Source organism: Martes martes (genome assembly GCF_963455335.1).
Source record: "Martes martes genome assembly, chromosome: 2".
Taxonomy (NCBI): domain Eukaryota; kingdom Metazoa; phylum Chordata; class Mammalia; order Carnivora; family Mustelidae; genus Martes; species Martes martes.
In genome coordinates, this window is record NC_137889.1 from 72,908,522 (window position 1) to 72,933,254 (window position 24,733).

Here is a 24,733-nt window from a genome sequence, read left to right on the forward strand (position 1 = left end):
TAGTCAACATGGACTAAACAGAAACCCATTTAGTCAACAAAACTTCCTGTGCATAGTCTCTATGCATGTTGCCCTGGCCATTTTGTATACATGGGATTCTTGAATGAAAAGTGGGAAGGATGAATGAAAAATATTGAGGGACTGGAGAAATGGCTAACTGACATCATAGGATTGAGAGCTTCCTCAGGTTGACATTTACATAGAACATAAGTATCTATTATCCTGTGTCTATTCCTAGGACTATGGATATGTCTTCTCCATTGACCTCTTATCCCCATTCATTCAGTCTTGATCTTTTCATATCCATAACCTGACAGCCAGCATATTAGCCACAGCCTATGATTCAGTATCTAATTGTAACTCAAATTATCCCTCCTCCCACATGAAGTGGATAATGGGACATATTGCTCTATACTGCTTAATGGAATTTACATTTATCCCTATATTTCAAGATTATCCCTGAATAGGGACATAATGCACTGGAATTCATTTCTGACCTATCCATAAACCTGAGCCATACTTTTGATCTTATTTTTATCACCACATGAGGCTCTGGTTGTGGTTGAGAGAAATTTGGTACAGCAATAAGACCAAGTACCACGGGTATTTGAGTCACTCATTCACTTAGCTTATTTTGTTATCCTACTCGGACCTGCTCTTATATATAAATTTTTTATTTATTAATAGAATGTGGTTACACATTAGAGATGATCCATTTTATGATGGGCTAATTAGGCTACCTAGTTGTTTAGTGTATTTTTGTCAGGCCTTGGAGATAAGCTATAGAATATTTTTCAAGTGGAGAATAGTTAACCACAAAAGATTTGTCTCTTGTAAAAATCCTGGGGTTTTGTAGTACGATTCTCCTATTTTGATATTTTAAGGCTCAGGTAGAACTACTGCTTGCATCTTATGCTGGATCTGATACAGATCCTTTCTTTGTTCCAGATCCTACCTAGACGAGCAGCTTTACCGGTTATTCAGTACTTAGATAAGGGCAGCGCATTCAAATGATGTGGGGATATCATGCGGTGCTCCAAACTAACAGAATTATAAACGTTACCAATGTGACAAGTCCCAGAACTTCTGCAGCACTTACTTCCTGTTCTCTTGCAACTAAATGAATAACTGAGATCTAAAGGTAGTGTGAGAGTAGTCCAGGTGTAATTTCTGATTTTATATGGTAAAGTGCCTCCATATAATAAGTGGGGTCCCCAAAAGGTAGACAGTTAAAATGTTCTTTTTGTATTATTATGGGATTTAGGAACTATTCAGGCATTTCTTTTCTTTTCTTTTCTTTTCTTTTCTTTTCTTTTCTTTTTTTTATTTTTTATTTCTTTTCAGCGTAACAGTATTCATTGTTTTTGCATCACACCCAGTGCTCCATGCAATCCGTGCCCTCCCCAATACCCACCACCTGTTTCCCCCAACCTCCCACCCCCCGCCCCTTCGAAACCCTCAGGTTGTTTTTCAGAGTCCATAGTCTCTCATGGTTCACCTCCCCTTCCAATTTCCCTCAACTCCCTTCTCCACTATCTCCCCATGTCCTCCATGTTATTTGTTATGCTCCACAAATAAGTGAAACCATATGATAATTGACTCTCTCTGCTTGACTTATTTCACTCAGCATAATCTCTTCCAGTCCTGTCCATGTTGCTACAAAAGTTGGGTATTCATCCTTTCTGATGGAGGCATGATACCCCATAGTGTATATGGACCACATCTTCCTTATCCATTCATCCGTTGAAGGGCATCTTGATTCTTTCCACAGTTTGGCGACCGTGGCCATTGCTGCTATAAACATTGGGGTACAGATGGCCCTTCTTTTCACTACATCTGTATCTTTGGGGTAAATACCCAGTAGTGCAATTGCAGGGTCATAGGGAAGCTCTATTTTTAATTTCTTGAGGAATCTCCACACCGTTCTCCAAAGTGGCTTGCATTCCCACCAACAGTGTAAGAGGGTTCCCCTTTCTCCACATCCTCTCCAACACACGTTGTTTCCTGTCTTGCTAATCTTGGCCATTCTAACTGGTGTAAGGTGATATCTCAATGTGGTTTTAATTTGAATCTCCCTGATGGCTAGTGATGATGAACATTTTTTCACGTGTCTGATAGCCATTTGTATGTCTTCATTGGAGAAGTGTCTGTTCATATCTTCTGCCCATTTTTTGATATGATTGTCTGTTTTGTGTGTGTTGAGTTTGAGGAGTTCTTTATAGATCCTGGATATCAACCTTTTGTCTGTACTGTCATTTGCAAATATCTTCTCCCATTCCATGGGTTGCCTCTTTGTTTTGTTGACTGTTTCCTTTGCTGTGCAGAAGCTTTTGATGCTATTCAGGCATTTCTGAGTGTCTGGTTGTCCTGCAGCTCCATGGGTTCAGTGGTGCCCTCCCAAATTTTCTTGATTTAGGTTGCTGTTTGATGCCACCTGGTGGTGACTGTTGGACCTGTCTCCACAGAGTTAATGGATCATTCTGGAGCATGTGGCTTGCTGACAATTCTGTACAATAGCTATAATTCTAGGAATCTCCCAGTTAGTTTTTGCTAATTTTGTCATCCTAATCTGGGGAAATCGAGTTGGAGAGTAGTGGGGATGTGAGATCTCACTGCTTCCTGATATTTCCCAGCTCTATCTTTCCTAAGTTACCTTCCCTAGGTAAGGACTTCTGGCACCCACTTTTGAAAACTTGACTATGGAGGAAAAATAAGAGTATATTGCCTATCACTGTTTATATCTACATTCAAAGGATGAATAGGTAGGCTAACAGAGATTTTAATATAATTGTTTTTCCTAGTATTTTTCTCTCATTAGGACTAACTGACAAGAAATGGTGGCAATTAAATTTGGGTTACTTTCTTTAAAAGTAAATCATTTAAGATAACTTAACTAAAAATTCAATGAATAGGTATATGTCATTTTTAATGTTTTTGGAATAATATTTGCCCTAAAAAACAAAAAACATTTTTTTATTATTTCAAAAACTCATTTTTTCACTATTTGTTTCAAGATGATTTTTTTTTCAAGCTCCAACATTCTTACCACGTATACTTCATGAATTGCATAGAGTTATAATATTGTACTAATCTGGTTTCTGTGTAAGCCAATTTGACAAATATTTCTTCAATTACATGTTCAAGAGTAGTCACCTAGTTTAATGAATCTAACAAATTGTGAGATACTTTCAATTAGGATTTGGAACTGACTTTTTGTCTCTTTTTATTCTGGCTTAACAAACTGATGCACCCTAACTTATTCCACGCCTTTTCCCCATACTACCAGAACCAGTTTTGCTTTGATTATTGTTTTGCTTATATTAGTGGTTATTAGAGGTGAGATTGGTTTTTTTTCTAATGAAAGTAGGGAGGTGATTATTTTTATGGAAAAAAAAAAAGTTAAACAATATCATTGAAAACAATTTTTACTTAAAGTTACTTTTCATATTATTTCAAACCTAGAGACTGGGATATGGTAGAGAAACTTTAAAACTATATTGTTATTCTTTTTGGAAACCTATAAGTACTATTCCAAAAACTTCCTTCGAGCCTAAGTAGATATTTTATTTGCCTTGAAAGTCATAACATATGACTTTTAGAAAATATTTCCTTACTACATGACATGGGTCTCCATTTTTCAAAATGGCTGTATTTCCAGACTACCTGCCACCTGACCAGTAAGATGATGTCACACATTTTTTGTTATGTTGGCACCCCATTTTGATTTATCAAGATGCATGTCAGGGAGGTTATTCTAGGCTATAGTAGCAAAGGGTCAGTAAGTTAATATCTCCGTTCAATTAAAGTTCCACTCATGTAACATCCAAAAGTGTTTCCAGGTTGTAGGGGCTTGTGCTCCAATCAATGATATGGGACTTATACAAATGCCACTTTGCCCTCTTCAGTATCTGATTTTCTAAAACCTTGAGAGATAACCATCTCAGCTGAAATGGAAATATACTATGGAGGATTGTGAATGAGAGATATTTATGTGGGAAGTCTGAAATTGTTGCACATTTTTTCCTTTACATTTTTATGGAAGAAGCCTGAAATTGGTATACAGTTCCTTCCTTTATATTTTATTGATTAAATTCAGTCACATGGTTACAATTACTGAGTAGAGAAAATAAAAGAATGTGGTTGAACGATGTGTTCGGGAGAGGAAGAAATGGAATTTAAAGAATGGCTAGTATTCCCCAACATGTGTATTTTAATATTGTGTAAAAAAATAACTTTTCTGTCTATAAATACAAAGAATTAAAGAATATATGTGTTTTGGTTTAATGCTTTTCTATTTAAAACATTAGGATAGGGGCACCTGGGCGGCTCAGTGGGTTAAGCCTCTGCCCTCAGCTCAGGTCATGAGCTCAGGTCATGATCTCAGGGTCCTGGGATCAAGCCCAGCATAGGGAAATCTCTGCTCAGCAGGGAGCCTGCTTTCCCCCTTCTCTCTCTGCCTGCCTCTGCCTACTTGTGATCTCTATCAAATAAATAAAAAAATCTTAAAAAAACAACAACAACATTAGGATAAGAAACTAAAGGCAAATTATTTAAAATAGAAAACTGTAGGGGCACCTGGGTGGCTCAGTCATTAAGCGTCTGTTTTTGGCTCAGGTCATGATCCCAGGGTCCTGGGATCAAGCCCCACATTAGGCTTCCTGCTCCATGGGAAGCCTGCCTCTCCTTCTCAGACTCTCCACCCCCCCCCTTGTTTTCCCTCTCTTGCTACGTCTCTTTCTCTCAAATAAGTAAATTTAAAAAATCTTAAAAAAATAAAATAGAAAACTGTGCCCATCAGAATATACATAAAACATGCAATAAAATTATATGCAATATATTTATACATTATATAATTGCATACATTTAACACTATATAAATAATACATGATAATAAGTGTTGACATATGATTTATACATATTAAATATATATGTATAATAAGTAGAAAAATCATAGAAAACACACATTTGTATCATTTTGCCATAACCCTGAAACTTTTCTGAAAACTTAAGCTTTTTATTCCTCAGTATATAACAGGAGTTATTTTTGTCTCTTTTTGTTGCTTAGGGTTTCGCTGGAGGCCTCTAAGCATTCACAATAGAATGGGAGATAAAGATTCAGAAATTTTAAGTCTAATCCAAGTGTAAGACTATTTATTTGGGAGGTGCAAAGAGATCATGAAACAGCTTTTGTCAACCGCAGTTTGAAGATTTTGTGTGTGTGTGTGTGTGTGTGTGTGTGTGTTTAATAAAGATTTTATTTATTTATTTGACGTGTAGAGACACAGCAAGAGAGGGAACACAAGTAGGGGGAGTGGGAGAGGGAGAAGCGGGCTTTCTGCAGCAGGAAGCCTGATGCAAGGCTTGATCCCAGGACCCCAGGATCATGATCTGATCTGAAGGCAGATGCTTAATGACTGAGCCACCCAGGCGCCCCTGTAGTGTGAAGTTTTCAACAGAAATGGAAGGTGATCACAGAGGGAGTTGCATTCCCCTCTGGAGAGCTGTTAGTGCGCTGTGGTTCATCCCCTTCCACTGCCCCCTGACGGTGGGAAGGAGAGCTGATTCTTGTGAGTGGAACGGGCTTCCTGGGAACAAAATGGAGAGCCTTATGTCTATAGTTTTTCCTGAGGGACCTAAGAACCGGTATTAACTCTAACCTGAATATTTTAATGGTGAAAATCACTGGAAGTTGTTGCTCCTGTTCATCAGAGGGTCACATTGGGGTGGCTCCGCTGAAAAAGAGCAGCTTTTCCACCAAAGTTAGGGCCAATGCTTATATTTGTGAGGCACTCTGCTGACAGGATTCATCATCAAGATATTTCAAAATATATTTATAGACCACCATCCTAGTGGACCACCTAAAGAGCGGTGGGATTGAAACTGGGAGACAGATGATAGGGTTTCTGGATTCCCATGGGAGAGTCAGAAGTGCCCATCGAGACCATCTTCAACCAGAGGTGCCCTGCAGGAGACTCTCCATGGAAACCACAACAACGCCCATGAGAAGAAGAGTCAGCAACTGAACATTTCTCACACGTGTCAGGAGGACTGTGTCCTTTTCCACTGTTGTTTTACTTTAGACCAAGGACTATAGCTGTCAGAAACACTTATTAGTGAGTCTGCAGGTAGGGCAAGGGTAACAAGAACTTGACTTATCCCACTCCAAAATTCCAACACTGAAGTGGGACCCCCCATTGGAGAATGAATGTGACATGAAGACATTCTAAATCGAATGGTAATGAAAGTGTTGAACTTTTCATTATATAAAAAACAACTGAAAACAGTTTTTTTTCCCCTCTTTTTATCTTTAACTCATAAGTTGAGGTGCGTTAGTGTTCAAAAGATGGGGTAGAGATTGTCAAATGATCCCATCTGCCTTCTGTTTTACTCTCATTAATCTGAGCATTGCCCAAGGGTTAGCTGGCTTGAAGGAAATCTAAGAAAAGGCAAATAGAAAACAGAGACTCAGTTTTGTTTTTTGTTTTTTGTTTTTTGGGTTTTTTGTTTTTTGTTTTTTTGGTTATCTGTCATTCTTCCTCTTCCCTTCCCCCGCTCCCCCTCATTCACACCAAGACAGAGAAGGAAAAATAGTCTCTTAATCAGTGTGGTGGGACACTATAACAAACCACAGGCTGGGCAGCTTACATACAACAGACATTCTGACAGTTCTGGAGGCCACAAGGGTAAGGTAAGGTGCCAGCATGGTGGAGTTCTAGGGAGATCTTCTCCCATTTGCAGGCTGTTGTCTTCTTATTATATCTTCATTGCATTCTCATGTAAGAAACAGACAGAACTCCCTGGAGTCTCTTTGAAGAGGCACTAATCCCACTTATGAGTGCTCCACCATCATGATCTAATTATCTGCAAAGGCCTTGCCACTTAATACAGGGGTCCCCCCTTATCCTTGGAAGATATGTTCCAAGACCCCCAGTGAATGCCTGAAACCATGGATAGTACCAAACCCTTTATATACTATGATTTTTTTTTCCTATATGTACCTATTTATGATAAAGCCTAATTTATATATTAGGCACAGGACTAGATTGACAACAATAATTACTAATAAAGTAGAACAATTACAATAATATGTTGTAATTAAAATTATGTGGATATGGTATTCTCTTTCTCTTCCTTTTTCAAAATATCTTATTCTACTGTGCTTACCTCCTTGTGATGATACGAGATCATGCAATTGTGAGATGAACTGAGATGAATGAATGATATGGCGTTGTGATGGAGTTATCAGGCTACTATTGGCCTTCTGATACATGAAGGAAAATCATTGTTTCCAAACTGCAGTTGACCATGACTAGCAGTTAACTAAAAACTACAGAAAGTGAAACCATGGCTAAGAGGGGACTACTTCACCATCACATTGCAGGTGAGGATTTCAACAGATGAATTTTAGGGGGACACAAACATTTAGTCCACGACAATTAAGAAAGCTCTTCTTTCATTCTTCCCTTGTTTTAGAACTTTTCTCTACTATATGGTTAGTCTAAAAGAAATCCATTCCATACCACAGAATAGGCCTATGATCATAGTCTTTCAGACTCATTGTTAATATGCTTAAGTAGGGAGGGCAGTGGTGTAATTAGAATCTGGAAAACACTTTTTCCAAACCATTTTCTTACAAATTAATTAAATCTGCAAGTTTAAATTGAGTATTTTCTAGATTCTTCCTCTTGCATCTCACAATGACATATCGCAGTTTCTTCATGGGAATATTAATACACAATAGAATGGAAATTTTTATATCCAAAAAAGCGATATAAACATTTTTGAAGTATTTTAGCCATCATGTAAGTTTCAAAGTTGAAAAATAATATATAGCAACATTGTTTACTTTTTTCTTTGACCTTGTTTCCCCACTGATCAGTCATGGAGTCCCTTAGAATTTATCGTGTTTCAGTTTCGTTGTCACTGTTGCATATGGTATTACTCTAATCATTTTTTTTAAAATAGCTTAGCAAGAAAAATATATTTCTAATATTTAATATCAAAAAGTACTTACAGAGTTAACATCATAGCCATTTGTATCCACATGGTCCCATCATGTTTGATATTGAGCCACATTTTGTAATTTTGTAGTCATTTATGTCACTCACTAAATAGGATTCTGCTCTAATGATTTGAGTCAGGCCCTATTGGATCCTATTGCAGTATCAATTTACAATCCCAAGAAAATGGCTAAAAAGACTTTTTGAATATTTTTAGTATTTAGACAAATACCTTAGGCAACAAAAATTTCCAGTGTTTTTAGATTTAAAAATTAGACATTCTGTAATATTAAATGATCAGATATGGCAAACCATCAATTGGATAGATCAGTGCTAATGATGCAGTCCTTTAGCAAAAAAGCAATTAGAAATTTTCATTTGCACCAGACTAAAGTACAGATTAAACTGTCTAACAAAATAAGCTGGCGGAAAGGTCTGTATCAGAAAATGTGCCCTCATTTGATTTAGTCATCTGGGCAACCTAGAGGTTTTAATCTAAGAACACCTAAGTAGGTGGCAGTCAGTGAAAGCTTCATTTAACAACAGTTGGATCAGTACTTGCAAAGGATTTGTGTGTGTGTGTGAGTGTGATATTAATTAGAAATGACAGACTGAAGGCTATGAAAGACCCATAAGGTTTACTGACTTACCTGCCAGGGTAATTATCACCATTGCTTTACTAAGGAAGTCTGCTATTGTTGAAGCTGCAGTTCTGTTTAAGCAGCATCGACTTGCTGAAATTAGAAATATTTGAAAAAAGATTTTAAGAACTTTAATTCATAGGAGTGCCTGGGTGGCTCAGTCTGTTAAGCGTTTGCCTTTGGCTTGGGTCACAATCTCAGGGTCCTGGGACTGAGCACGGAGTTGGGCTCCCTGTTCTGCTGGGAGTCTGCTTCTCCCTCTCCCTCTGACCCTCTCCGCTGCTTGTGCTCTCTCTCTCACTCCAATGAATAAAATCTCTTAAAAAAATGTAATTCATAAAATGTGTTCTGAGTATTGCGATGTATATTAAAAAATACCCTTAGTTTGGGTCACCTGGGTGGCTCAGTCAGTTGAATGTGCAACCTATCTCTTGGTTTCAGCTCAGGTCATGATCTCATGGGTGCTGAGATCCAGGCCCAGCTCAGGCTCCTCACTTGGCATGGAGTCTGTTTGGGATTCTTTCCCTCTGCCTCTCGCTCTCTCACTCACTCATGAATGCTCTCTAAATAAATAAATAAATCTTTAAAAAGGGAAAAGTATTCTTAGTTATAAATTTTATCAACTTGTTTTGTCGGTCAGTATTACCACTGGTTCTACAAAATAGTTTTTAAGATTTGGGGGCATATGTAAATGCTCTTTTTCTTTTTACGATAGTTAAATTCTGGCAGTTTTATCTAAAGTTTTTTATAGACACTATAATATCTGAATGCAGATTTGAGAAAATGAGACCCTGTTCTATATTCTTTTTCCAATTATGACTTGTTTTTCATTAATGTAACCTATCTGCATTGTACAGTATTCGTTACAAAAGAACATGCTCCATTGATGGAGAATTGATTTTTAGTATCTAAATTTCAATGGCAAAATTTGTCACCTTTGATTTTTTGATTGTATGCTTTGTGGCCCTGAGATTGTGGATTGAAAAGACCTTAAATATTCTCATGGAGAATGGAGATTTTTTAAAAAGGCCTCAGGAGAAAACAAAAGGAAATTGTTTCTTTATAAACGTATAATTTACATACAATAAAATGCAGTAGTTTGAAATATACAGTTTGATACATTTTGGTGAATGCAGATAATTGCATTAACAGTAGCTCAATTAAGATAGAGTCATTTCCATCATTCCATCACTTCTTCAAACTACTTACTCTACCCCACTCCTCCCAGTTTCCTACCCCCAATCCAGGCAATCACTGTTTAGATTTCTTTCACTTTAATTTAGTTTAGCTCATCCTATGACTTGATACAGATGGAACTATGTTCTTTGTATATTTTCATTTATGCCATTTTTGTTTGATATAATGTTTATGAGATTTATCTAACATTATTGCATGTTTCAGGGGTTTGTTTTGTTTGTTTTGTTTTGTTTGATTGCTGAAAAGAATTATCTTTGTATAACAACAATCACCCATTGATGGATATTTGGGTTAGTTCTTATAACTAAATATGCCATGAATATTTTTATAATAGTCTCTTTGTGAACATTCAAAATATTCTCTTGGATAAATTCAAAGATGTAGTATTGTTTAACTACACAACAAACTGCCAAAATATTTTCCAGAGCAATTGTGCAAGGTATTGATTTACTGCCTCTTACCTCTCAATTCACTTTTCATTGCCTGTTCTACAGTAACGGAACTGGAACATTAATAAACCAAATGTTAAGCTTTGTCAATACAGGGAACTGCAAAGGTCTGCGGAGTGAAGGATTTCTCTTTCTGCCCCTGGAGTACCTCTGGGTCTCCTTCTACTCCAGTGATGCTTGAAGGAGAGACGTGCAGGGGTGCTCTGCCACAGATGCATGACTAGTGTGTACAATCCCATGGCAAGCTTGCATACCTGATGTTGGTGGGCACTGTCTACCCCAGGTACACACCCCACTCTCCCCACGCCATGGGGAGAGTGCCCCAACTCTGCCCATGCACCTGTCTGCTGGCTCCAGCCCATCGCATACTGGATGAGCGTCACCCACTTGCCAGTCTCAGCTGTGGTTCCCTTCCCTCCAGCCTCTGTGCACCTATAACAGATAGGAGGGGGGAATGGGTGTGGTGTCGCCTACTTTGCCAGTGACTATGGACCAACTGGCTCTGGCCCTACCAACCAAATAGACTTTTGGGCCATCCAGTGCATTGCAACCTTCTCCAATGAGAACTGAATCCCACATCTGGGGAGGAAGTGCATCTTTCTAGTTTGACTCTGTTTCATTATTAGAGTATCCCTTAGAGCTTTCTTTACTCCTTTACAGTTATTTTTCTACCGTAACTAGAAATTCCTTATTTTAAACGTTCCCTATTTGAGTTACTATGTCTTTTGTCTCCTAATTAGACCTGGACTAAAAACAGTGATTATAGCATTCTATACTCCCACCAGCCACATGTTTGGTTAGTTGATCTACATTCTTGCAAACACTTCTCTGTTCAGTTTTTTTTTTTTTTTTTTAACATTCCTTCTAGTGGTGAACTGGTAACTTACTATACTTTTAATTTTATATCACATTGAGTAGATGATTTCAGGGCACTATCTCCTGATTCACACCCAAGATTAAATGGCCATTGATACAATTCCTTGTTATACATATACATCTCTGTGTGTGCATACAAGTGTGTAAGCTATCTAATGATAGCAGTGTTTGACACAGCTTTCAGAGGAAACAAATCTGTGTTTGGAAATTTCATTTTGGTTTTTTAAGGATTAGCTTCATTGTTCTTTAAAAGAGTTCATGTAGAAATTATTATTTTTACTTTTAAGTTGGTAAAAATAGAAGAGTAAACTTTATTTAGGAAAATGGTGACTTTAGAGTCAGTGGCTTTTATCAGACAGAGGTAATTCTGTGCCCTAATAGAGAGCTGAGAAAGGCAAAGTGTCACTCAAAGTCAGCCATGTATCCTAGAGCTGTATAGCAAATTACAGGAGATTTTGTAGGACCTTCATAGCTATCAATAAAAATACAAACGATATTGCCAAATGTGGTGCTTTCTATATGTCTGGAAATATTTAAGGCACTTAACATACAGTCATGCAGAGTCACATGAACATTTTTCAACTCAGTGTTAATTTTTAAAAATATTTCTTCCTTTTTGTATAACAGCTCCCAAATGAGTTAAAGTACACAATTATAGAATATGTTATTTGGTATTTTAGAATTAGCTTGATTTCTTTAATTCTTATATGAAGACATTAAGGTATAGAATCATTGGGGGACATCATCAAAAACTACAGGTGAACATTATTTCAATAAGCCAAGACACTATTGACACATTAGTAGGGACTCTTCTTTATGATTCTATTTTAGGCACCCTCTTAGTGGGTGTTAGCTGAATCATAGATATCTTTAGAACAATATTAGAAAGAAAATCCTAAATTTAAATCTTTATGATGGGGATTCAGTATCCTCACTTTTGTCTATCAAATACAATTTTGAAATTGGAAACTAGTAAAAATAATAGTTTTTTACATATAATCAAGTATTCTGATGCATCTCTTCTGTAAGAGAAACACTGTTAACATTTATCACTTTAAGACATTTTATAGATAATATAATATGTGGACAAAATAACGATAAACAGAAAAGAATGACATTTTTAAATTGTCATCAATACTTTAATATCAGAGTAGAATGACCGTCAGATGAAATTCTGTCTTGTAATAGTATCTAGAGTTCTTATTAACTTTGAGTTATCAATGTAGTAGTCATTTCCATTTCATACAATTGTATAAGATATGCTATTATTGAAATAAACATTGTGATATTTTGATATATATTTATGATGAAATAAATTAATTCAGCAATTGCATCAAAATCTGGCAGTGGTATAGACCTCCACATTTAATGTTTGTAATGGGGAGACCAGAGTTAGAGTGGAAGGATTTTCTATAACTAAAGTAATGTTAAGGTTTAAAACTAAGAAAAGTCACTCCAAAGACTTGCAGCCACATTTAATCACATTTAGCGCCACAAAATTGGCTGTCAAAAGTCTAATTAACTATCAGGCATTAGCTCTATTTTCCATGCTGCTCACTTGCACAGCCTTTCATTGTAACATCTGGCAAGTTTAAAAAAATTCCCTAGAAAACTATTTCTTCCCATAGTTTTACAGTATAGAGTTTTAGTGAAATGAACTGTTGTTAAAACATCAACAAAAGCATAATCAGTGCTTCATTGTTGAACCGTGAAGATTTTTAAAACATGTTTGAGTTACCGGTCACTTCATTTTATGTGCAAACACACAATTAAGTTTAGAGAGACATTTCACCAAGTGAATGCTGATGCATACTTTGATTTCACTATTTAGTGATAATAAATTTTCCAACATTTTTCCAAAATTGAAACCCAGCCCTCAATGGCCTTAGTTTTTGTTTTCTTGATTTTTTTTTTTTTCAAATGGCTAAAGAGTTCTTTCATTACTTAAGTATACTTATGTTACTAGTTGAAATTCAAAGAGAAGGACATATTTGCTTATGTCTTTGGTGTAATAGTTGGAGATAAGCATTTCACAACACAAAGTTTTGATGATAAGAAAATATTATAATATCCAGGGAGTAAAGGCTAATTGTTTACACAGTACTAACAGACTGAAAATAAACATATTAATTAGTGGCATCAGAGGGCAAAATAACATGAAATAACATTTTTTACTGTGGCTAGAAAAAAGTAATTATCAAATAAGAGTTCCAGACACAGCTAAATTCTCCTTTAAAAATGATTAGAGGGGTACCTGGTGGCTCAGTTGGTTAAGCTCCACCTCGGTGTCTGGCTACATACTCAGCAGGGAGTCTGCTTCTCCTTTTCCCTAGGCCTGTCCCCCCACCTGTGCTCTCTCTTTCTCACTCTCTGAAATAAATAAAGACAATCTTTAAAAAAATAAAAATGATTGGAAAATAAAGATACATTCAGAAAAATATATAAAAGGTATAGTACCAATTGCACATGCCAGAAGAAGTATAAAACAATATGCTTCCACACATAAAATTATACAAGAGAACCCAAGGGCGCCTGGGTGGCTCAGTGGGTTAAGCCTCTGCCTTCAGCTCAGGTCATGATTTCAAGGTCCTGGGATCAAGCCCCACATCTGGCTCTCTGCTCAGTGGTGAGCCTGCTTCCTCCTCTCTCTCTGCCTGCATCTCTGCCTACTTGTGATCTCTCTCTGTCAAATAGATAAATAAAATCTTTAAAAAAACAAAAACAAAAACAAAAAAAGAAAACCCAAAAGGAAGTGTGAATTCCAAGAAGCAGTGATGGGTAAATGGCAGATTTTATAATTTTAAATAAGCTATATCAGTAAAAATAATAGTATTTATTATTATTATTTGTTTTTATAAACATCTCAAGGAAATCACTAAAAAAGATTTTTAACTTCCAAACTAGCAGAAGAAAAAAGGTACTAAATAAGATATAATTGGGTGCCTGGGTGGCTCAGTCTGTTAAGCATCGGTCTTCAGCTCAGGTCATGATCTCAGGGTCCTGGGATCAAGCTCCCTGCTCAGTGGGGAGTCAGTTTCTCCTTCTCCCTCTACCTGCCCCCCTGCTCCTTCTTTCTCTCATATGTGCTCTCTCTCTCTGTCTCTCTCTCAAATAAATAAATAAAAAGAAAAGTTAAAAATATATAATTAACACACTATGAGGCAGGAAAGAAGAAGTAAAAACAAAGAAAAAAAAACCACTGCAAAATAGAAAGCACAAAATAGGGGCACCTGGATGCCTTAGTCAGTTGAGCATCAGCCTTGGGCTTTGGTTGGGATTCTGGGGTCCTGGGATCAAGCCCTGCATTGGGCTCAACCTCTACTCTTCCCCCTGCTTGTGTCTCTTGCTCTCTCTGTCAAATAAATAGATAAATTCTTTTTAAAAAGCACAAAACAAAGTGAGAAGAAAGAGTACAATTATATATATATAAAAAAATCACATTTGAAACAGAAGAGGAGATAGGTTACCTTAGACTGGGCTTGTAAATCCATCTAAGAATTCTTGAGAACAGTCTTAAAATATAAAAATTAAGAATTAAAAATAAAGGAATTCAGACAAAAGTTAACTGGGCAAATACTAATAAAAAGAAAATTAGTTATAACAATATTTTTTTAAAGATTTTATTTATTTATTTGACAGAAATCACTAATAGGCAGAGAGGCAGGCAGAGAGAGAGAAGGGGAAGCAGCCTCCTGCTGAGCAGAGAGCCCGATGTGGGGCTCCTTCCCAGGACCCCGAGAACATGACCTGAGCCGAAGGCAGAGACTTAATCCACTGAGCCACCCAGGCTCCCCAATTATAACAATATTAATAACAGAAAATGTCCACAAATGGTGGAAGTGAGGAATTGGATGTTTATTCAATTGATTCAGATTTGGTTGTCTCAGAATACCTATTCCAACAGACCAATGCTTGACCCTCTTAAAATCCTCTTTTTTTTCTGCTCCAAAGGTATCCTTGTTCCCGTGCCCATCTTTACACTTAGTGCCCCTAGAGTGGAATCTTATTCTTTCTCCACTGGACATTCTTAGTTTCCTTGTCTTGATCAAATATTATTCAAAGCATAACCAAATTTTATGAGTGATCTCTTCACCATAAAACATAATTATGTCACTCTCCAAATTAAAATCATTGAGTGACATGGCATTTCTAAAAAGGAGAGCTCCAAAAGGTAATAAGCTTCCATCTGCCTCCCCAGTGTTTTTTCAAAATACTTTCAGGCAGCATGTACATTTTATATTTCATTGATCGTGAACTATCTGTCATTTCAAGGATAGAGCATACTTTTTATACTTTTATGCAATTCATACTATCTTCTTATATGGAGTTTTCTTTCATTTTGCTTATTGTGCATATTTCAAAACCTACCTAAATTTGCATTCATCCTAATTATCCCTCATTCACCACTATATGACTCCTTAAACTGTGTGTGTGTATGTGTTTTCACATAGCTAAATGTATATACACAGTAAATATATATGGGTATAATTTCCACTTAACAATGTATTCTAATTGTTTTTTGTATATATATATACACATATATATATGTGTGTGTGTGTATATATATATATATATATATAGCTTTTCCAATTAAAATGTTGAGTATGTTGAGGACAGGATCCATTCTATGTAGGATATCTGGTGCCAAAAATGTACGCTGAAATCTAATAACATGTTTTGGAAGAAGAATGTTAATTTGAAGTTCAGTCCAAAAGCTTGACTTTTATAGATGAACCTATCAAGCTACATAAATATTACTAGTTTTTACTACATTTATCTTTGAAAAATCTGAATCAATATTGGGAATATTAATTTTTTATTATATTTGTCAAGATTTTAAGAAATCTTTTCTCTGGCGTTGATTTAACTAAGGTAACTGGTTCATCATTAGCCCCACTAAAAGTAAAATGCAGAATTATTTAAAAGTGCTTTAACCTAAAGTCATTGGGATTTAATCTTCTAAAAAGCTACGCATTTTTTGTGGATAAACACTGTTAAATTCCAGAAGTGAGTTTGTACAGATTAAGAGTTCTGATCTTGGGGCGCCTGGGTGGCTCAGTGGGTTAAAGCCTCTGCTTTCAGCTCAGGTCATGGTCCCAGGGTCCTGGGATTGAGCCCCACATTGGGCTCTCTGCTTAGCGGGGAGCCTGCTTCTCCCTCTCTCTCTGCCTGCCTCTCTGCCTACTTGTGATCTCTGTCTGTCAAATAAATAAATAAAATCTTTTAAAAAAAAAGAGTTCTGATCTTGAAGTTTATTTCAGTTCTTGAAACAATAATACCTATCTTTGCACCTTAATGACACCACTTTTTGCCTTTCCCTCTTTTAAGACCACCTGCATGAAACATGAAAACTAATGATTCTTCTGCTGCAATGGGAATTCAGCACCTTTCAGTCATTTTCCATGTTTGTTTTCTTGACCCGGCATCTGTATTGCATGTCCTTACTTTTTGGTTACCTTGATGTAGGGACCTCTCCTCAAGAATTAGATCTTTTAAATTATTTATTTATTTATTTATTTATTTTTTTAAGACAGAGAGAGATCACAAGTAGGCAGAGAGGCAGGCAGAGAGAGAGGAGGAAGCAGGCTCCCTGCCGAGCAGAGAGCCCGATGCGGGGCTCGATCCCAGGACCCTGGGATCATGACCTGAGCCCAAGGCAGAGGCTTTAACCCACTGAGCCACCCAGGCGCCCCAAGAATTAGATCTTTTTAAACTGACATACCTGCCTACAGTCGTATTTGTTTCCTGCTCTCACCTACCCTTGCTGTGTCAGGTACTTCCACCATTAGCAGCTGGGTCAGGTTGAATATGTCTTAGCTTTTTCTGGTCTAGCAATGAGTGGGGGATTCCAGAAACAAATATTCTGGTGAAAGAGTGAGGGAAATTCTATATCACAAGTGAAATGCAACCACACCACGAGCGAAAGTATAAGGCATTCAGACTGCTTTTTTTTTTTTTTCAACAAAACAAAACAAAACAAAGTATTAGTTATGTCCCCCGGTTAGTTTACATAGTCAGAAAGATTGTGAAAGATTAAGACAGAAAGAACATGGCCAGATGAATTCAAGTGTACTAGCTGAAATCTTCCTAGGGATCATGGTACTGGATGCTTGAGAAAAAATACACTAATACAATAATACAGAATAGAATAGGAGATGTTAATTTGAAAAAAAGATGGAAAGAAAAGGATAGCAACAGAAGGAGGTGATGAATTTATGCCAGGCTTTTTTAAAATACAGGATTGAGTCTAATTCATGGGCTTCAGCCAAGGGGAAGATGGTTGTGTTATTGTTGTGATTTCAAGAATAAAATCTCAAGCATCTGTATTTACAGTGTGTGATGTTTTATAATTTTTAAGCTGCCAACAATGTAAGTTCTACTCAAAAATACAGATGGTTAAAATCACATGCACAGAAAGTGATCTTTTCCTTATTGTAGATCCTATGTATCTGATTCTTCATGTTCACTTTCTATTGTATTTTCAATCTCCTGACAAATACTACTACTCTTTTATTTGATCATTTATGTAGGATTGTATGTAAAATTTTATTAAATTAATTTTCATGTGCTGTATTTGTTCTGATAATTTCCTTCTCATTATACATCAATTTTTGGGTTCTTTTATTTGTACTTTTTTTGGTACTTTTATTAAGTAGATATAATGTAAGAGGTGTCATGGAACTTTAGAAAATTATCTAATGCAAGCTGTATAAGATAAATAAAACTAAAAGAAATAAGTAAAGATAACTGTTAATGGTCTGAATTTGGTGTGTAACTAGATTAGATTAATCCTGATAGTTTCACATGTACATTATTTTATTTCAAAACAAATACACTCCCTTTTCAGAATAATATATGCTAGGTTAAATATATTCACAATGAGTGTAAGACATATGAATATAGATACAGTTGTATGTATAATGACATTTTTTTAGCCAGAATTGTTTAATTTCAATCAATATTTGAAAGTGGTATTAACAATTAAAAGTCAAAATAGGGGACACCTCTTGGTTAAGCATATAACTCTTGGTTTCAGCTTAGGTCATGATCTTGGGGTCCTGGGATCAAGCCCGACATCATGGAGCATGGAGCCAGCTTGAGATTCTCTCTCTCCTTCTCCCTCTCCCTCTGCCCTTCCCGCTCATGTGCCTCTCTTTCTCACTTTCAAATAAATAAATAAAATATTTTAAAAAATCAAAATAGACTAAAGATTAGAAATATCACAAAACATTTTAATGCCTTCTAAGTTATTGTATGTATTTTCTTTTATGTTGTCTGACAGGAAGTCATACAGGTCTAAAGTGCAAGAGTTCAATGAGACAGTTTTCTAATTAGTGATAGTTTAAACTGTGATAGTATGAGAATGTTCTAGCAACTTGCATTTGCATGGTGAACGAAGTATATTCAACATTTCATAGAGAATAACTACTTTTGTTTATCTCAAGTTTTAAAATTTCTCTGAAATTAAGAGAAATTATAATTGATCTAATCATTGACTGTTAAATTTTTTTTCTGAGGAAACTTAACAGATGCACTTGAACATATTATTATTATGTAAGATGTCTACTAGTAAATATATTATCAACTCTATATGTTAGTATTTTTAATTTTAAATCTCATGAGTATTTGAAATCTCAAAGAAGAGTTTTGTAGGAATATACTTCCTGGAGAAAGAAAATGTGTAAGTTTTTATGAGATTGATCGATTGATTTTAGAAAGAGAGAGAGCCTGAACGGGAGTTGGGAAAAGGAAAGAGAATCTCAAGCAGACTTCCCACTGGGTGTGGAGCCTGACACAGGGCTCAATTCCATGACCCTAAGTTCATGACCTGAACCAAAATCAAGAGTTGGGTGCTCAAGAGACTGAGTCGCCCAGGCACCCCAAAATATGTTTTTATATATAAGTATCTATATATGTAGTTTATATCTGTATTTGATTGAAATTGGGTATATTTATTGTTTATTAAAATGTATTAACTTTAGTTAGGTTATTGATTTAACACATTCATAAAACTAAATTTGATTTGTACACAAGATTTTAACTCTAGTTTACTCTAAGTTTAAGATTTGAAGAGATCAGCTCTTTCATGGTCAGTGAAAAGCTCAGGGCTCTCCCAAATACTTCTTCATATTCTAAATACACATCTTGCAGGTCACCTTTGCTCCATTTTTCTACATGCATTAGAATTTTATTTTCAGTTTCCATCTTGCATGGGTTCTTTTTCTCTCATTTGTGACATGTACCCAAAGTGGACATTCAGTGCCTATTTCTTATTTGTGCCAACTCCTTCCCTGGCTTTCCATCCACAAAAATCACAAAAAATATCACCAAACATCACTAATAGTGATTACCAATGACAGTATTATTCATAATAAACAGAATGTAGAAATAAAATTTCCCTCAACTAGTGAATGGATAAATAAAATATGGTATATCTATATAATGATATTTAGCAATGTAAAGGAATGAAGTAGTGTTGCATGCTAGAACATGGTTGGACCTTGAAAACATTGCCCCAAACAAGGGAAACCAGCCACAGAAGGCCACATAATGTATAATATCACGTACATAAAATATTCAGAATGGGCAAATCTGTAGAGACAGAAATTATACTAGTGGGTACTCCTATTAGGGGTTGTGAAGGAGCTAGGGTAGTTGGGGTGGTAGTTGGAAGGTGATAATTAAAGGGTATCATTTCTTTGAGGTAATAAAAATTTTCTAAAATTTATTATGATAATGGTTTCATAGCTGTGAATATACTGAAAGCTACTGAATTTCAAAATGAAAAGAATGAATTGTATGCAAGTTATAGCTTATTAAAACTGTTATTTAAACTATCACCAAAAAATCACACAATCTTTGTGTTGGCATCCACCAAGAGAGAAGTTTTGTTTAGAAAAATAGTGATTCAAATGTTAAGCAAGATTTAAAAATGACAGTGCAATATCTCAGTTATTACCATGATGCACTCAGCAAGTTTCTAGTGTAGCTGTAGACTTTCCTTATATATCCAAAGACTTATGAATGCCCACTAACATCTTTTGGGTTTAATCCTTTATCTCTACTCACCTGCATCTCTCTAGGGAAAACAAAAGTAGAAATTATTATTGTCCACTGACAGAAGTATTACAGTAACACATCCCAACTTTATCTCTGCACCTTTACTGCTTAGAAAACAATAACAACTATAGAAAATTTTGGTGTTGAAGTTTCTGTTTTGTTTACACATTGTTTGATCATAGGCAGGTATTTTATCTTCTGAATAGAATAAATAAGACTAAATTGCAGCCATCTATGAACTCTGAGTTAGGAAGGTAGAAATAGAAGCATCTCAAAAGAGGAAGAATGTGAAGAAAATTTAGAGCTGAACTTCTATGTAAAGTCCTTGATCAAATTGTTTGATGAGATTAGATACCTCCATTTTTCAGAAACATATCTTAATATTTTCTGAACAATTTTTTTTAGCTTTAGATCCAGCTAAAGATCCATGCCTAAAGATGAAATGTAGTCGCCATAAAGTATGCATTGCTCAAGATTCTCAGACTGCAGTCTGCATTAGTCACCGGAGGCTTACACACAGGTAAACATTATTAAATTAAATTCCACTGCTTGAATAGTATTCCTTACCATGAATAACTGCTGAGTGTAAATATTTGGCAATATCTGCTAAGCTTTTATCCAGAGTTTTATTGAAACAATTTTAGAGGCTTGGTTAATACAATTATAATTCACTTGGGTTAAACATTGTAATCAATCAGAATTACTATGGATTACAGAATTTAGGCATATATTATTAATAAAGAGGATTTTGTGAAGATTGGATTAAAGTGTTATATCTGCATACTTACATTTTTTCCGTTTTAAGGAATAAGTACAATTTTGTTACCCTCTAAATATTTATGCTTATGCCTTGTCAAATGTCATATTTTCCTGGGGGAATAATTGGAAACCAAGCCAAAGGGGAAAAAATGAAAGATGTTCATAAAAAAAGTGGAAAAGTCACAATATAGAAACATGGTCCTAGAACCCTTGAGGACACTTTCCTCTAAGGAAGCACTCATATTGGTGGAGTCCTTGTAGTCTGGAAGCTTACTCAAAATTTCAAAAGAAGAAAGGGTTTTAAATATTTTTTTATAATGATATCACTGCTTCTGTCAGATAAGCTCTATTTCGAGGAGGATTGGTGGTTTAGAAATATCCTGTGTAGTTTCATGCTGAGTCCTAAGGATTGAAGCATACCACAACCAAAAGTAAAATCACTGGGTAACTGACTGAAGCAAGCAGGTGTATTCATTCCCTTTATTACTTTTAAAAGAATTCTCTTTATAAGAACACCTTTTTTTTTTTTTTTGGATATTGGATCTGCATTGCTCTCACATCAAATGAGCAAGGGAATTTCACTATTTGGGTATGTTCAGAGATTAATTGCATTTTGACTTCAGTGTACTTACTTTAAAGTCTATTATTCAAACACACCAACAGAGATTAAAAACATTAACGAATAAGAATGTAACATTTCTAGAAAATGGGAAAATTTAAATTTTGTTGACTTTTATCATTGATATAAAAGCACATATGCAAAAAACCCTTTATTGTATGCTGAATGGAGTCAAGGAAGTGCTTATTCCATAATGCCACATCTACAGTGGCAGATTTCAAGTGTCAAGGCAGACTAATGCAACCAAGATAAAGAATTTAGGAGTAAGTTCACTTGGGATGAAAGAATCATGGCATACCAATAGTGTATTTGCAGAAGTAAGAGAGAGAGGAAGAAAGCAGGCAACAGTTTTGGAATTTGAAGTGTAAAAGATTTCTAGGAAACAGCGCTGTTATAAGTTAATGAACTGTGGGAGGACACAAAATGGGAAAGCAGAATTATCAGCAAAATATTCCCCACTCAATCATGTCCTCTATCTTAATTTTACCAAGGTTCTCCAAAACTTTGGGCCAGAATTTTATTTTTCTACTTATTTCCATAGGATGTCAAAAAGCTTCTGAATTTCTTGGACCCATATTAATTAATCATCAAAATTTTAAATATTAATGTGGAAACGTATGTATGGAGGGGATGAGGGAGAGTTAATTTTTACTTCAGGAATCAGTAAGAGGGTGGTATTGAAAAGATTTCCTGTATAACCCCTCACCTAAATTGCAGAGATGTAGTCAATTCATTTCATAAAAAAGCCAAAACTGTTTTATCACAAGTTTCAGAGACCCTGGGAAAGATTTTCATCTATACACATTTAACACTTCATTGGCCATTTCACCCCTGGTCCTCTGAACCAAGTCAAAGAGCAACGGAAGACCTCACAGCTAATCTCATGCCTGGGGCAGAGACTCCACTATTGCTGAACGCTGAAGCCAGGAGAAGTTAAAGTAACTGACTCAGGATCACAGAGCTGAGAATTTTCAGAGCATTGATCCAATAAATACATACTGACACCAAAGTCCATGCTTTTTACAACTGTGCTGTCTCACTGCTTCTCTAAATTATTAAGAACAAAGCAAAACAAAAACAAACAAACAAACAAACAACAAAAACATGGAACTACAGACAAAAAGAAACTTTCTTAACATGATAAAGTCTTAGAACCAATAGCTAGAATATTTCTTAATATAAACAGGTGAACTGTCTTGAAGAGAGAACCATTGCTATCTCTGCCTTTGGTATAGTAGGAGGCTGGGGCAGTTGGGGAGACTACTATGTCTTAAGTAGGTGGAATTCTAAGTGTTTTATGTAAATAGTATTTTAGCCCTGTTCTATTCTGATAGACACTACTATAAAATTTGCACTCAATACACACTATATTCAATAAAGAAATAACTAGTTTCCAAAGAATTGATTTTAAGATTAATATTTTATATGCTTTATTTGCTTTGAGGATGTCAGTACATAGTGAATGTTTATACAACACTTAGGGAAGGAGAGTTTTACCAAGCAGTTTGATCAGTAAAAGTTGGCTAATATAAATATAGCAGGTCTTAAATCTGGGTGTTGTGTGTATGATATGGGGATGAGGCACAGAAAAGAAGGAAAACAGTTTAATTAATCAATTCTGGTCACTTACATAGTTTAGATTAGAAATTATTACTGTTTTTATTTAATGAAACCACTTATCATTTTTTTCCCCATAAAAGAAAAAATGGAATTTTCTGTTTGCATCCATAGGAAGAATCCTATTTTTCAAAGATGTTTTCCTAATTTCCCCACCCCTCTCAAACTAGATGACATATCCATTTTTTCCATTACCTTAGAATACTAAACTCATTTTGAAATACTCATATGCATTTGTAATATATGTATATATTATGTATAGATGTAATATATATATAATATATTGTCTAACATTATGTATATGTAATATATTCTCTAACATTAATCTCCATTAACTGACAGGAAGTTTCATGAAGGCATTGTCTATGTCTTACTACTTTATACTCAACTTGACATGCTGGCTAGTATATATTTTCTTTGAAGAATGTATTGAAATAGCTTTTATTTTTGAATGCTTAGAGAAGAAAATTGAGTAGTTTGATAATTTGAACTGGTCAACCTAGATAATCTAAGTCAAAGTTTTTTTCTGTGTGCTTTGTGCTTATTTGTTGAAGATAGTCTGGAAAGGACATAGAAGTCATCAACAAATATCTTTAAATAAATTTGTTGAGAAAGAAGGGTTCAAGATGGCAGTGTAGAAAAATCCTGAACTTACCTCCTTTCATGGACACAATAAATTTATAGCTATATGTGGAATAATTTCCTCTGAAAAAGACCTAAAAACAATGAACAGAGCCTCTCCAACAAAGGAAAAAAAGGTACACTCAACACACACACACACACACACACACACACACCCCAGGAATGGTAATCCATAATCAAGATGGATCTCAAAATATAGAACTTTTCCTTAAGAATTGAAGGGTCTATTCTCTGTGTCAGGCACCCTAACCCCTAGGTCCTTCACAGGACAAGTGAGTGTCCCAAATGTCTTGCTTTGAAATCCAGTGGGAATTACATCCAGAAAAAACATAGAACTGTAAGGAACAGAGAACATGCTCTTAAGGGGCTTGTGCACAGGCTCACTTGCCCTGGGACCCAGCACAAAATCAAGTGTTTGAAAAGTACCCAGAACACATGTGAAATAGATATAATTACTGATCTTAAAGTCTTTCTGCTGGAAAGACAATAACTTGGGGCTCTCTCTGAGGACAAAGACATTCCTAGGTGCCATTTTTACAAACTAATTTCAAATGCACGTGCTAGTGGATACTATCTTAGAACTCTCCCTTTAACCTGTTAGCACCAGAAGGTATTCCCTATGGAGGGCCCCACCAACTCTTATGTTGCAGCCACACATCACCTGTGGGCTTGAGTGAGAGACATACCCACCTCTGTGCTACACAGCCACATGCTACAACTGGGCCAGGGGAGATCCTTACCCACTCCCATCCTGTAGCTGCAGCCTGTGCAGCAACAGCAGGTGGGTGCACACAGCTCACATAAGGGATACCTCTGGCTGCCAGGAAAGAGAGCACTTCTGAACCTTACACTATCTCCTACATTAGGATATAT

The 24,733-nt window shown here is 35.8% G+C and overlaps 1 protein-coding gene across 4 annotated transcripts in view; it reads left to right on the forward strand.

Annotated features, from left to right (window-relative positions):
- Positions 1 to 24,733, forward strand: part of SPOCK3 (SPARC (osteonectin), cwcv and kazal like domains proteoglycan 3) — a gene marked incomplete at both ends in the record, with an annotated part of 492,934 nt that overhangs the window by 192,287 nt on the left and 275,914 nt on the right. For 2 of the 4 annotated variants that reach the window (XM_080797427.1, XM_080797425.1), the window contains one exon: positions 20,629 to 20,743. The exons of the other annotated variants lie outside the window; for them this stretch is intronic. In XM_080797427.1, coding sequence (XP_080653553.1) covers positions 20,629 to 20,743 — 115 coding nt within the window. The remainder of the gene's footprint in view (positions 1 to 20,628; positions 20,744 to 24,733) is intronic. 4 annotated transcript variants of the gene reach the window in all.